The sequence below is a fragment of the Drosophila takahashii genome, chromosome X (assembly GCF_030179915.1).
Source record: "Drosophila takahashii strain IR98-3 E-12201 chromosome X, DtakHiC1v2, whole genome shotgun sequence".
Taxonomy (NCBI): Eukaryota; Metazoa; Arthropoda; class Insecta; order Diptera; family Drosophilidae; genus Drosophila; species Drosophila takahashii.
Genome location: NC_091683.1, coordinates 20,061,865 through 20,075,746, shown reverse-complemented (window position 1 = coordinate 20,075,746; position 13,882 = coordinate 20,061,865). Strand labels below are relative to the sequence as shown.

Here is a 13,882-nt window from a genome sequence, read left to right as displayed (position 1 = left end):
CAATACTGCGCATTTTAATCAATTTCTTCTGCGTTGTTGATTTCCTTCCACAAGTCCACGTGGTTTTTCCCCCATCCCTTTTGCCAATTCCCAACCCCATATCCAAATAGTCGTCGTTTTCAGAAACTTCTAGTCCATTGATAGAAATGACATTGAGGTAATGTCGACAGGGCAAGGAAAAGGCTGGAACATGTTGCGACACGATTATAACATTTTAGAAATTACAAAAAAATGCTGTATATTTTCATTTTTTATTATAACTATTCTCGAGTATACCTAACCTCTTCCCTTAATAAAACTTTGCCTTCCCTTCTTTAATTTTTCAATAACACAAACTAATACCAAAAATATACTGGGTTTAGTTAATAATGGTTAAATATATAATCCCCTATATCGTCCAAAATTTATTGGGTGCAAACTCCCACTATAAGCAATTTAGGCACTCATTTCATTTTTCCTCCCTAGTTCGACAAACATTCCGTGTGAATTTGACCTCGTCTGAGGTGCACGTACACACAAAATGATATTATTTTGTTTTGTGTGTATATGGAGAATCTGTTTTTGTTTTTTTTTTTGCTCTGTTCCAGCCCACAACTAACGGCCAATTGTCGAGTTGAGATACAAATATGGGTACATACATAAATATGCTTATATACAAAGTGGCGAGACAATGCGGAATACATAGACCATATTTATATGCCTGGCATTCGGGGGAACGGAACCTACACAGGGGCCACTCTTTTATTTAATCCTCCCTCTGCAAGAAGAAAGGAAAGAACCCTTTTGCAGGGTTAAAGGATATGCGGTGAATACGACAATTGGGTTCGGGTTCAAGTGAGATTGGATGAAAAAAATAAAATAAATAAAAAATGTTAGTTGTAACTACTAAAAACTATTTTATTATTTTATAAATGGTTGAACCAACCAAATTCATTTTCTTGTCTGAAAGTATTAGTTCTTGTATTTTTCCTGTACCTGTTCAAGCGACATTTATCCCCCCTCCGTTTTACCCACAGTTACCTCCTCCTCCACTTTATTCAGTTACTTAATGCGTCACGACGAAAAGGTGGTAGAAAGAAAATCTCCGACTGATACGATGCGGCAACTGTTCCATTTATGCCCCATCTTCTAAAACTCCAGCATCTTTCTGACCTGGGGTGTATTTGTTCAATTGCACTGAGAGAAAAAAATGTAAGATGTGAAAAAAATAGTTCAATATCAAATAGAAAATGTGAATAAGAAGTGGATGGATTTTTCTTATGGGTTAAGGAACTTCTAAATGTATATGTTAGATAAATATTATTTTCTCATAAAAGTTTCGTATTTCTCTCAGTGTACCGTTGTCTTTTGTGGACTTTGTGTATTGCGTCAGTTTTCTGTTTGCTCACTTTATGCGTAGTTGTATTGTTATTATTAAAATTTGCTGTCGAACGCAGGGAAATCAACTACGTAATTTGCTTTGCTGAACTTTTGTGTAAGTTTTTTTCCCAAAGAAACGGCGGAGAATGGAACCCATAAAAGACAGACCCTCGGATTTACATGATTCACGACACCAGTGGTCAACAACAAAATTATAAAAGAAAACTGAAAAGCTTATTATCTTAATTGTAGAGTTTAAAATTTACATTGACTTTCTTAAAATTTCTTTTTTTTATAAATATTGGAAAAAAATTGGTGTCTTCTATATTTTAGTATTTAGACATCTCTGAAGTAATAACTAGTAATTTGGGCGCATCTGTGGCACTTTGTTTTTGTGACCACTGGGACCACACATTTAATTTCTTCAGATCCAAAAAATTATGCGACTGAAACTCTACTACTCGGGCCCTTTGTTTTGTCCTGCTTCGTCTGTAAAATGCGCAGAGAAAAATGTTTAGAGGGAAATAAAAAGTTTACTCACAAAAGAAAAATTAACAAATTATTTATTTTACTATTTAAAAAATATTAACAATTATTCCAATAATTCGCAATATTGCGGTGGGCCTGCTTTTTTTATATTGTTCTCCATCCCATTTCTTAGTCTTTTTGCAAGCTCACTCCCAAATACTCGCAAATACATACACCTTTTTACACACATACATACATATACATTTACAGTGAGAAATGAAGACCAGCTGCTGTTCAAAAACTGTTCAGCATAATAACAAAGAAATTAAAAGAGCTTTCAATACAGAGAGTATTTCAGCCCACCCGACAAATCGGTCAAATCTTATTAAATCTCAAACAAATCTTAAGGTAAAATAATGGGTTTATTATAAGATAATAAATTAAAACCTTCATATCACATGGAAACTTTAGATAATTTAATTTTGATAATTTATATTAATTACTAACTAATTGTTTTCTATTTTCTTATCTTTTTAGGTAAGTTTTCGTATATTTTCGAGCAAAACTATTTGATTAATATATAAGTAAGTAATTTATAAAAAACGAATTTTGTGTGTTACTTGTTAAAAATATTACAATTCAGTTTTTAAATGGGTCAAACGTTAAAGATTGCCACGAATAGTTTGAAAATTTTGGAGTGGTAATTTTGGTCAACCTTTATTAATTTGTCAACTTTTTCGCCTTGGTTCTCCCACTACTTGTGCATCTATTATGAATTGTTGTTTGCTTCTGGTCGCTACTTCTTGTATTTGGGTTTATACAACCCACAAATGAAAAGCCAACGCATCTCGTTGACGTCATTGCGGGGAAGGGACGGCGATGAAATACGTGAAAGGCGAAGAAGAAATCGAAGTTGGAAGCAGAAACGGACGTCAGCACAGAGATTATTTGATTTATAAATGCACTTGGACTGCAAATAGATACAGGCTACAGCTACAGATACAGATTCCCTGCCCCAAAGATACAGATACATTTACAGATGCATCGAATGTATCTGACGGCCTGCAGGTGCGAGGGAGATAGCGTCTATATACCCCCCCTCCCCCACACCACACACACACACTGTCGTAAATCTATAACTGTTGTTATTTAATTGGATTATCATTGAGAAGGCGGCCAGCGAACAATTCCCAACTAGTCACAATTTCCAATTAGACTTGCGAGAGAGAGAGAGAGAAAGAGAGCGGGTGCAAATTGGAACGGTAGCGCGTATAAGAGTTTCGGGCTTACAAGTTCCTAATTTATAAAATTAATATTATAAGAGCTTAAAAAAACGGGGAAAACTTTTAAAAATAGTCAAAATAAAGTGAAATAGGAAAGTTACTTAAATTATTTTTAATATAAATAATATATTTCAATATCCGAATTTTTTAAGCTAGTTTTTGGGAGTTAGAAAGATTATAATTTAAAATAATTTAATATGCCAGTATACTAAGAAATATGCGACTTCATTTTCTCTTAAAAACTGATTTAAAAAAAAATTAATCAAAAATAATGAACTATAAAAATATATAAGAGTGCAGAATAAATTGCTTAGGCATATGAATGGGTTACTGTTAGTTCCAACAATCGATTCAACAAAATGTTTATAGTTTCAAAATGAAATAAAATAATTATTAGACTAATTCTTCAATCACATGGGAAAGACAATGCAGATGTTAATCAAACGATTTGAAACGTGGCATTAGAATTCACATTCATTCATTGCCACACAATCTGCTTTCGCCACGATCACTATCACTACCTTCCATTTTCCGTTTCTTTCTCCCCCTTTTTGTTGATTTTTTCCTTATCACTGTTGATTTGTATATATTTACCTATGGGTTTATTTATTTTAATTTGTTGACTTTTGTAATTGTTTCACGTCAATATAAATGCTTTTATTTTTGTAATTGAACGATTCAAAGATAATGAAATAATGAGAAATGCAAATAACCAAGGCAACTGAACTATTGAAATAATTTTTAGCACGGGGGGAAAATATATTTTTTAAGCAGTGTAAATCTGGTTCCCATTGTCTGTGTATCTTTCAGATGTGTTTATCTGTTCGCCTAATATATACATACAAATATATGTATATATGTATGTAGGCATTTGTGTGTCTATATCGGTTGCATTCAAATCCAAAGAAATCGTCGAGAAAGGCAGTTGACAATTGTGGAATTGCGATTGCGATTGCAATTGGAACTCAACTGAAGCCGAGAGACGGAAAACTGAGACGGAAAACTGGTTTTTCCCCCTACTCCCAACGCGTCCCCCTGAATTCCCCCCTCTATATAAGTATACATACATATATATATATATGTATATATATTTATACACCCATGTAAGTGCAGTTCAATGAATCGAAGTTTCCATTAAAAACAAAAAAAGATCTAAAACACATGTGCAGAGAGAAAGAAAAAATCACACTCAAACTGCAATGATGGCGAGGGAAAATCTAAACTGATAAGGGTCTTTTATATTGAATATTATTATGGAGAGAGGTTATTGGGAAATTCCGCTGATAAAAATTCCCCTTAAATTCGAATGTTACTGAGAACAAATTTTAGAAGATTTCCTCTGCAAAACCGATCACTAAAGATTTTCGCCAACATTTTCATCTTACAAAATTGCATTTATTCTTTGCTGCTTGCTCTGTTGCCGTTGCCATTTTCATTTCGCATTTTTGTTTACATTTCGCTGCAGTTTGCACGCCATCAAAAGTGAGCAAACAGAGAAATCATGACTATATACAGGCATAGGCATTGTGACTACTTGTACACTTATATATCGCTGATCTTTGCATCTCACTTTTACGCCACATTAACGAAGACTTTGATCAAATTGAATTCTCAAAAGAGGTAGGTTGCGTGAAACTCAAGGTAGATTCAGATTTCAGTAATATTTTTTTAATATTTGGAATATTTGTAAATAGTTTTGGAATATTTTTAATAGTTTTGGAATATTTTTGAAATAAATAAATCATTTTGGATTCTTCAATTCCATTTTCTCTTCTTTATCATTATTAAAATTGCTTTTTATTTTGTAGTTTCTTTTCGCTTATTTTGCACTTGAACGACTTTCAATTGAAATTCGTATTTATGCAATCGGAGGCATCTACATACAACAATATAAACATATACACTATACATACATATATATTTATATACTTCTCTGTTGCCGATTTGTTCGTTTTTGCTTTGTTCGCTTGGCCCATAAACAAAGCAATTTACATACAGACACACTTGTGTACATTATTGCAATTGCCTCTCTAAAGAGATCGTTGTTGTTGTTGTTTTTGTAGCTGCTGCCATTGCAATCAATGACCAACAACAAAACACAACAAGAAAGGAAGCTAGCTTCGGCCAGCCGAAGCTTATATACCCTTGCAGATCATTCCTATTAATTAACAAATCGCAAAAATGTTCAATTTTCTAATATTTCTCATTAATTTTCCGATCGTTCCTATGGCAGCTATATGATATAGTCGTCCGATTTTGATCAAATTAAAATTGAAATTCGAAAATATTTAAAAAGAGTCATATCCTAGAGTAGAAGATAATACAATAAAAACCAAAGAAGCTAGAATTTATTTCCTATTACTTTTCCATTAATTTTCCGATCGTTCCTATGGCAGCTATATGATATAGTCGTCCGATTTTGATTAAATTAAAATTGAAATTCGGAAATATTTAAAAAGTGTCATATCCTAGAGTAGAAGATAATACAATAAAATCCAAAGAAGCTAGAATTTATTTCCTATTACTTTTCCATTAATTTCCCGATCGTTCCTATGGCAGCTATATGATATAGTAGTCCGATTTTTTAAATAATTAATTCGAAATTCAGATATATTTAAAAAATAGCATCCCCAAAAGTAGAAGGTAATATTTCAAAAAACACCGAAGCTAGAATTTTTTAAAGTTTTTTTTTTCCGATTGTTCCTTTGGGAGCTATAAGATATAGTTGTCCGATCCGGTCGGCTCCGACATATATACTACCTGCAATAGAAAGAAGACTTTTGGGAAAGTTTCGTCCTGATAGCTCAAAAACTGAGAGACTAGTTTGCGTAGAAACAGACAGACGGACAGACGGACAGACGGACAGACGGACAGACGGACGGACAGACGGACAGACGGACAGACGGACATGGCTAGATCGACTCGTCTTGTGATGCTGATCAAGAATATATATACTTTATGGGGTCGGAAACGTCTCCTTCACTGCGTTGCAAACTTCTGACTGAAATCATAATACCCTCTGCAAGGGTATAAAAACAACCGAAATCCGAAAACCGAAACAAATCGAATAAAACTCTTGCACCCCACAACAAAAAACAAAAATATCAAAAACAAAGTACAAATTGCATTTTACACCAAAACGAACAAAAAAAAATACTGATAAAAACGAAATGTAATTTGTTTTCATCGATTTCTTGTTAAAATCTCCACGCCCATTCCCAGCACAATTCGTAAATTGATATCAGGTGGCTTTTTGTTACCACTAATTGAGGATTTTTTTAAAGGTTTCTTTATTAAAAAAATAAATATTTTGTAAAATACTAAAAAAATACTAGATAACAGTGAAGATACTAAATAAGCACTTCACATTTTTAAAGTTTTTTTATTATCTGTGTAGAGGACATAAAAACCTTAAATACTTAAAACTTGGACATTTGTTGCCTCCCGTTTCTTTTATTTCTTTTTTTTTGCTCCTTTTCAACTTGCTTACTTAGTTTTAAAAATTCCATTCCATTTAAAGTGAAGTGAATTGCGATGACAAAGTTGCGAAACTACTCAAGTTTTTCAGTTTTTACCTCTCTCTCCCTCCCTCTCTCCCTGTCTCTGCATCTCTTGCTCCGCATATACCTGTCCCTGTTCGTTTGATATTTTTTATTGGCATTCGCCCATTTTACAGAGCAACAGAACAACTTTAGGCCCTAGCAACAACTGTTCTATATGGTTGCTATATATAGAAAAAAGATATCTATATATAGCGACGAAGAACATGGCTCCACATCGATTTATTCAGGTTTTTTGTATTATTTGTGATTGCCCAAAGAGAGGGGTAAATAAATAATGCACAAAGTCAAAGTGTAATTCCCAAATCGACTTCCAAATTCCACTCCTGGCTTAAAGTTCAAAATTCACTTTGCACTCGAGTTAAGTTCGAAAGTGAAATAATTGCTGGGCAAACAAATTGTAGATAAGTTTAGTGTTTTAACCTTTGAATTGGAATTACACTTGGGTTGGGCTGGATTTTTGCGATTTCTTTTGGTTTTTACACTTTGCAACTTTGCTTATAAGCTGAATAAATAAATCAAGTCAAATATAATATGTTTGATTCGCGTGATATAACTATATAAGTGCACTCTATTTAGATCTACAACTAATTGATTTCTTTGTTACATTTTTAATGTACATTTTGCGAAATGAAAGTGGCGACTACTGTCCTTTTGACATTTGCACTTCGATTTTTTTGACACACGCAAATGGTAATTAAATATTAAACAAGGTGACCCACAAAAGGAAATCATGTAATTAGGAAGAGAGAAATACTGTCTTAATTTTTGTATAAACTACAGAACTTCTGTAATTTAGTTAATTCTCATTCTTCTGTCCCTTTAATATTTTTTCACCATATTTCCCATCTTTAATTTGAATTTCTTCTAATAAGTACATTAGCTGCGGGGGCTTACTAGGCGTATACTTAATAAGTAATTCATACGCCGCGTGGGCCAGGAACCGTGTGGTGATAATTGACATAGAATGTAGGGGGAAAAACATGAAATAAGACTCAACGGTTGTGCATTAATTGCTTATTTAACTGGGACTATAGTTCATGTTAATGCCTGCGGGAATTATTATTTAAAAGTAATATATTAAATATTAAATATTTGTTTTTATTGTTTTTCTTTCGATTTATTTTTACTTTAATCGCGTGACCTGCTTCTTCAAGGCCAAAAGTACATTGAATTATAAATTTGTTCAACGTTTTTATTGGTGGTATTTTTGGTATTTTCTTCATAAAGTTTTTGTTGGTCCTTAATATTTATATTAATAAAATCCTTTGTTTTCATACTTTTTTATTTATATATTATCTTTAGTTTCCTTTATTTTTATTTAATATTTTGTTTTTGATTTATTTTCTGTGTACCTTTTACTTATTTATATTGTTTGCTTTTTTGCTTGGCCAACGGAAAGTAAGATGATATAATATTCAGCTGAAGAAAAATTGTTAACCAACCACCAAAAAGCATGGCGAAGCAAGGAAGTGGGGAAAGGGGAGAGGAAAAAGTGGGGGCTGGTGGGTGGCAATGAGGCGGAGAAAATGGGCTGGAAAAGCAGATGAGACGAGACCATAAAACCGACAAACGACGACACGAAGGATGCGATGTCCAAAAAGGCAGTGAAAAGTCGCCCGGAAAACCAACTTGGAAAATCCCTAACCCACGCCTGCGTGTGTCGTCCTTCGTCCTTTATTTTCTGTTTTCCGTTTTTTTTCTGTTTCCTTTTTCCCCCCGTTTTTGCCTCCAATTTTCCTTCTATTTTGTGTGCTGCTCCACTCACTTATTTTATATTTCTTTCCATATTTCCTCGTACCTTTTGTTTTACGCTCTCGCTTTTCCCCGCTTTTCCGCTGTCTGTGCGGCTCCATCATCATCTTGTTGGGGAAAACTTTAAATAATTTAACACGCTAACCCCGCCCTTTACTTTTTGGCCTGTGGTGAATTACAAGTGTCGAATGGAAAAAATTAGGAATGGGCGCTTTCGGTGGGTGGTGGATGGTTGCTGGTTTTCCATGTGTTGAAATCAGAGTCATGTTGAGTTAGTTTTTCCGCTTGTTGAGGGAAGGGGGAAAGTTCCGGGAAATAGACGAAATAAATGTGTGTTTTGTAGCATATTTTGCTGCGCAACATTTTCCCTCAAATTTAACAAAGACCTTTCAGTCACGCTTGTGTGTGTGGGTGTTTTTTTTTTTGCCCTTATAAGAGAATTTACAACTCCTTTTATTAAAAACTAAAAACTAAGTTTCTCTTTCAAAACAATTTTCCTAAATAAATAAACTAATTACTTGTATTTCTCTTTATTTTCAGGTAAGGATATACAACAATTTTGTTATTATTTGTGTCTTGAAATACTTTTTATGGATATAGCAAAGCGATGTATCTGTCCTACGTGAGTATTATATAAAATGAAAGAGGCCAAATTCGTTTTTTTTGTAATGTAGAAACCACAATTTAAATGATTTAAATAGCGTGAAATTTAAAGAATTTTATTGTATATATTTTTAATTGAATGATTGATAGTTGGCAAATGATATAATTGGTTATTTGATCCTTGGGGAAAATGGAATATGCAGCAGCGCATTTTCGTTGGCTGTCGGAAAAGCGTTGCAACATTCGTGGAAAACTTGCAAACTGGAAAATGTCAATCGTTGGCAGAATTTTCTCGGGGCCTTATTGTTGTAGTTGTGTAGGTTGTTGTTGTTGCTTTCGTTTACACGTCTCTAGGCCATGTCCGCCATTTTGTCCGGGCTTTTCCACAACACACCACCCCCTCCCCCTCTGCTTTTCCTTACCCCTCCCCCTGGTCGTCCCTCTTTTTGGTCCGTTGCTAACCAATAAGTTTGTGACTTCCGCCAAATAGCGCGAGACACGCACACATTCATGTATGTTGGGTTGAGTGGGTGTTAGTGAGAGGGGTAGGGGGTTTTACTTTCCACCCCACCACCCCCCTCCCCTTTCGACCCGTGGCAACATTCACTCCGCCATTTTGAAATTGATACACAGCCAAAAAAGTAGCCAAGGGGAAAAGCAAGTACAACACAAAAAATGCAGATGCCCGGACAAAAAATATGTTAACTTTTGAAAAATTGCTTCTTAAAAAAAGATACAATTAAGGACTAGGATTCAGTTTTTCTTAAAATTGGCCCCCCTCTCATTTTTTGTTTTGCGGTTTTTTTTATCGAAAAGTTAGTTAAAAGCCTAAACATTTTTTTTAGGAACCAAACTTCATTAAGAAATAATTATTAAAATTCATTGATAGTTCCTAAAAATTAAAAATGGTATAAATAAGCATTATCATTGGCGTTTATTTTTTTCGAGTGTATAAAAAAGGGTGTCTGAATTTGTTGGGGGAAGGAACGCAAAGTGGATTTTAGAGTGCAGCAGGTGCAGAAATGCCGAATGCATTTGGCCCAAAGCACACGAACACCACACACACACATGCAGATGCTCTCAAAGCTCACACACACAGACGCACACCAGTGCAAAAGCACGCAACTCACACGCACACAAACTTTCCATATTTCCAGGCGAGTTTGAAATATTTGCTTTGGCTTCGGTTTTGGCCTCTGTGTATTTGGCAGGCCATTTCTCCCCTGCCTCCCCCTCTTTCGTCCCACCCACTTTTCCACCTCTCTAGCCTCCCACTGGGAAACCACCCCCTCCTCCTTTTCCTCCCCCCACCCCCTCTTTTGGCTCTTTCTCCGCTAGTTATTCAGCCGCTGCTGATGATTGCACTGCTTTCTCCAGCTGATACACTGGGATAAATCAATTACCACATACAAAGTTTGCACATTTTAATGGAAAGAGTGCCCCTACTTACGACTTCGTTGAAATAATCTTTTATTTGAAATCTTGAAAATGTAAAAAAAAAATAATTCATTTTTAAGACAGATTTTATATTTATTAATTATGTTTTAAATTAAATATATTGAAAATAAGAATTTCTAATTCCCTATTTTTGAAATAAACTTTGCAAATGCAAGACTACAATTTCTCCTTGTGTAGCGCCCCTCTGCCCGTTCTCTGCTGCAGCTCTGCCGCTGCTTTGCCTTCACTTTGGTTGTTGTTTAGTTAGTTCTGCACTCAGATGATGTTGTTGCTCTTGATGTTTTAGGCTACGAGTGCAAGCGAGACGAAAAACAATTCCATTGGCAGTCTGCTGGTTGGTAGCAAAGCGGAATCCGAATCCGCCACCCCCTTTTGGCCCCCTCTATCATCACCCCCACCCCCACCCCCTTCGCCTTCTCACTAATCGTAAACCCAAAAGTGAGCTGCGAATTTTGGCGAGAGCCAAATCTCTGGACCAAAATTCAAAAGGTTGTGGAAGGGGGGTGGGAGAGGTGGGAGGGGGGTTTGCTGTGGGCAAGAGGATGTTGTGGTGGTGGAGGTGGTGGTGCACCAGCTGAGACAGCAGCCACTGCCAATGATGATGGCTTAAACCAATCAAACTACAGAAACCACCAAACACAAGCATCACGCATACGCCCCGTTTGCCAGGGATATTGAACGCATTAAAGAAAACCTTTGCTGAACTCAAGAACGGGATATAAATAAAGTAATTATTTTGAAATTTGTTTATTACAAACTCTTCAACTAATATAGGTTAAATTTAAAAGCCAAAAAAAAATTTTTGTTTATTTTAAAAATAATTTGAAAAATGAAATTCCTTTATTGTTTTTTCTAATTTTATATTGTGATTATTTCTGTTATTTCCATTACTCATCCTCCAAAAAGAAGCTGCTGGCTGGGTCGGAAAAAAAGCTTTTCAAGCTTGTGCTTGTTGGATAAAAATCAAGAAAAAATGGCCAACGAATCTGGGGGCACAATCAGAATCGAAAAACCGAAGTTGGGTCCAAAGCAAAGCGCACAGCGAAAGAAGGCAGAAGGCACAAGGCAAAAAAAGAAAAAAGAAGAGAAAGAGCAGCGTGAAATTCCGATGAAATTACGTATGAATGATTTTTATTATTAAAGTGCGCCATTGCCTCTCAACTTGTGTTCATTGTTGTTGCTGCTGTTGTTGTTGTTGTTGTTATTATAGCCGCTGTATATAGTCCCCTCCGATATATAGACAGACCCCGATACATCGGGCATATAGCACATGTACAATGTACATGCATACTCTTATTTACGACTAAGTATGTCACAATTAGTCTGGCTGATAAATATTCACGAGTTGCTCTTTGATTGAAATTTCAACGGAAACCGAAACCAGAAAAGCTTGAGAACCGCATTAAAATTCGTATTTAAATGCCCGGAGAAATTGACATCGAAATAATGGCAAATATTCTCGTACAAATGAAATGAAAAATGTTTGCCTAAAATCCCTTGTTGTTACATTTATTATAGATATATAGATAAGATATTTAAAGTAATAATACAAATAACTTGTTCTACATAAATAATTTTAAAATAATACCCTTTCATCTTAATTTCTTAACCGAAAGCTTGTGCTTACCTTAATTATACGAAAATATTTAATAATACATTTTATTTATATAAATAATTATAAAATAAGGCACTTTCATCTTAAAATACAAATTTCTTTTCTGTGTGATTGTTCATTAGCAATTTTCTTCAGCAATTCATTTCACCAATTTATTCCTCTCTGTATTTTCGGTTCTCCCTTCTCTATTTGGTTTCTGTTTGCTTTTACTGCATTGTTTGCTCTAATTAAATCTTATCTAAACAATTTTAAGTACAAATTATTTCAATGGCAATAAAAAGAGTAGAACAAAAAATCACAAAAGCTCAGCGGCGAGCACACAGCAAAGTAGTAGAGGGCAATGTTCTAAAGCAAAGGCCATATAAGCACACACCTCTATAGATTTCCCCATATAGTGTATACATATGGGTTACATAAAACAAAAAAAAAAACTGCAAGATAAGGGGAGGAGAATCCGAGGGGCAGAACAGCAACAAAAATGGGAATCAAAATCAATAACTCAATAGGCATTCGAAAAGGAAAACACAAATAAAAAAAACGCAAAGCGAAGCAGAACTGATCAATAAATAATGCGTATACGTATAGTTGTACATATATAAAAGTACATGCATAATGTGATATATATACATATATATATATAAACCGATTTACAGGGAAACGGGTTGCGTTTAACCCACAGCCAAAAGGCAATCCGAAGGCTATCCTGTCTCGTTGCTCTTCCTCTTCCTCTTCTCGATTTTTCTGGCCCTCTGTCCCAACTGTCACACGATGACAGCGAAATGCGATTGAAGCACAGCTCCAGATAAAGATGGGGGGCCAAAGAATCGGACAAATCGAGGGACACTGAGCTTGAGTCATCCATAAGCCCCATACCCATTCCCATACTCGATACCCAAACAGTGCGCTCATCCTCAGAATCGTAATTGGTACTTCATTTATACAACCCAACAACACAGTTTCAATGACAAATCGATTAAGGTGTTCAGTTTTGCCGATTTCTGTGTTATGATCATGAAACTGACTGCTGATTTAGGTGGAATGTTAAAATACGTGACTAAGGAAACTAAATGGCTTTGGTATAATAAGTTAAAATGTCATAACATGGCAGGGAAATCAGTTCTATAAAATTGTATAACAGTTTAAAAAAAAGTCTAGAAAAACAGATAACACTTAAAATCTAGTTTATAACGATATTTTAATAGTTCTATTAGGGATAGTGTAGTACGGGATTTGATTTACAGAGTTTAACAGGTATTCCCTAGTTCCGGTCAAATATTACAAAATTAGTAGGCTTACGATTTGTTGTGTACCAGTTAGTTAAACGATTTTAAGATGTATTTTTTGCCCATACCATGCACAAAGTACATGGGGAATGTGGTTCCGTGGACTTGTATAACAGTAGCCAACACAATCTCGGTCGTATTCCCCTATTTTCTACCGCTGCTCCCTCTGCATTCGTTATCTTTCTCCTCGCGTACATAATGTACTTGCTTTCACATACCACTCTGTACATACATACACTTGTATGTACATAAGTATCCCCGACTTTTTCCCGTTGATAAGAATAATGAAGTTAACTCATTGACAGACCCATTCCGATTCAGACCGTATATGCCACATCATACACCATCCACATCCACGTCCACATCCACATCCACATCCACATCCACTACACTATATTATTATTATCCCCCATCTCTTCTTCGCTTCCTATTTATTTCGATATACCCGCTCTTTTTTCTCCCTGCCCTCTTGAACTGCTCTAAAAATAAACTAATTGC

The 13,882-nt window shown here is 35.1% G+C and overlaps 1 protein-coding gene across 4 annotated transcripts in view; it reads left to right on the top strand.

The window, feature by feature from the left end:
* The window catches only part of Tlk (Tousled-like kinase), a 74,017-nt gene that overhangs the window by 40,955 nt on the left and 19,180 nt on the right, over positions 1-13,882 (top strand). The window contains exon 1 of one of the 4 annotated variants that reach the window (XM_070218982.1): positions 8,960-9,047. The exons of the other annotated variants lie outside the window; for them this stretch is intronic. Coding sequence (XP_070075083.1) covers positions 9,033-9,047 — 15 coding nt within the window. The 5' untranslated portion in view covers positions 8,960-9,032. Of the gene's footprint in view, positions 1-8,959; positions 9,048-13,882 lie in introns of those variants that run through there. 4 annotated transcript variants of the gene reach the window in all.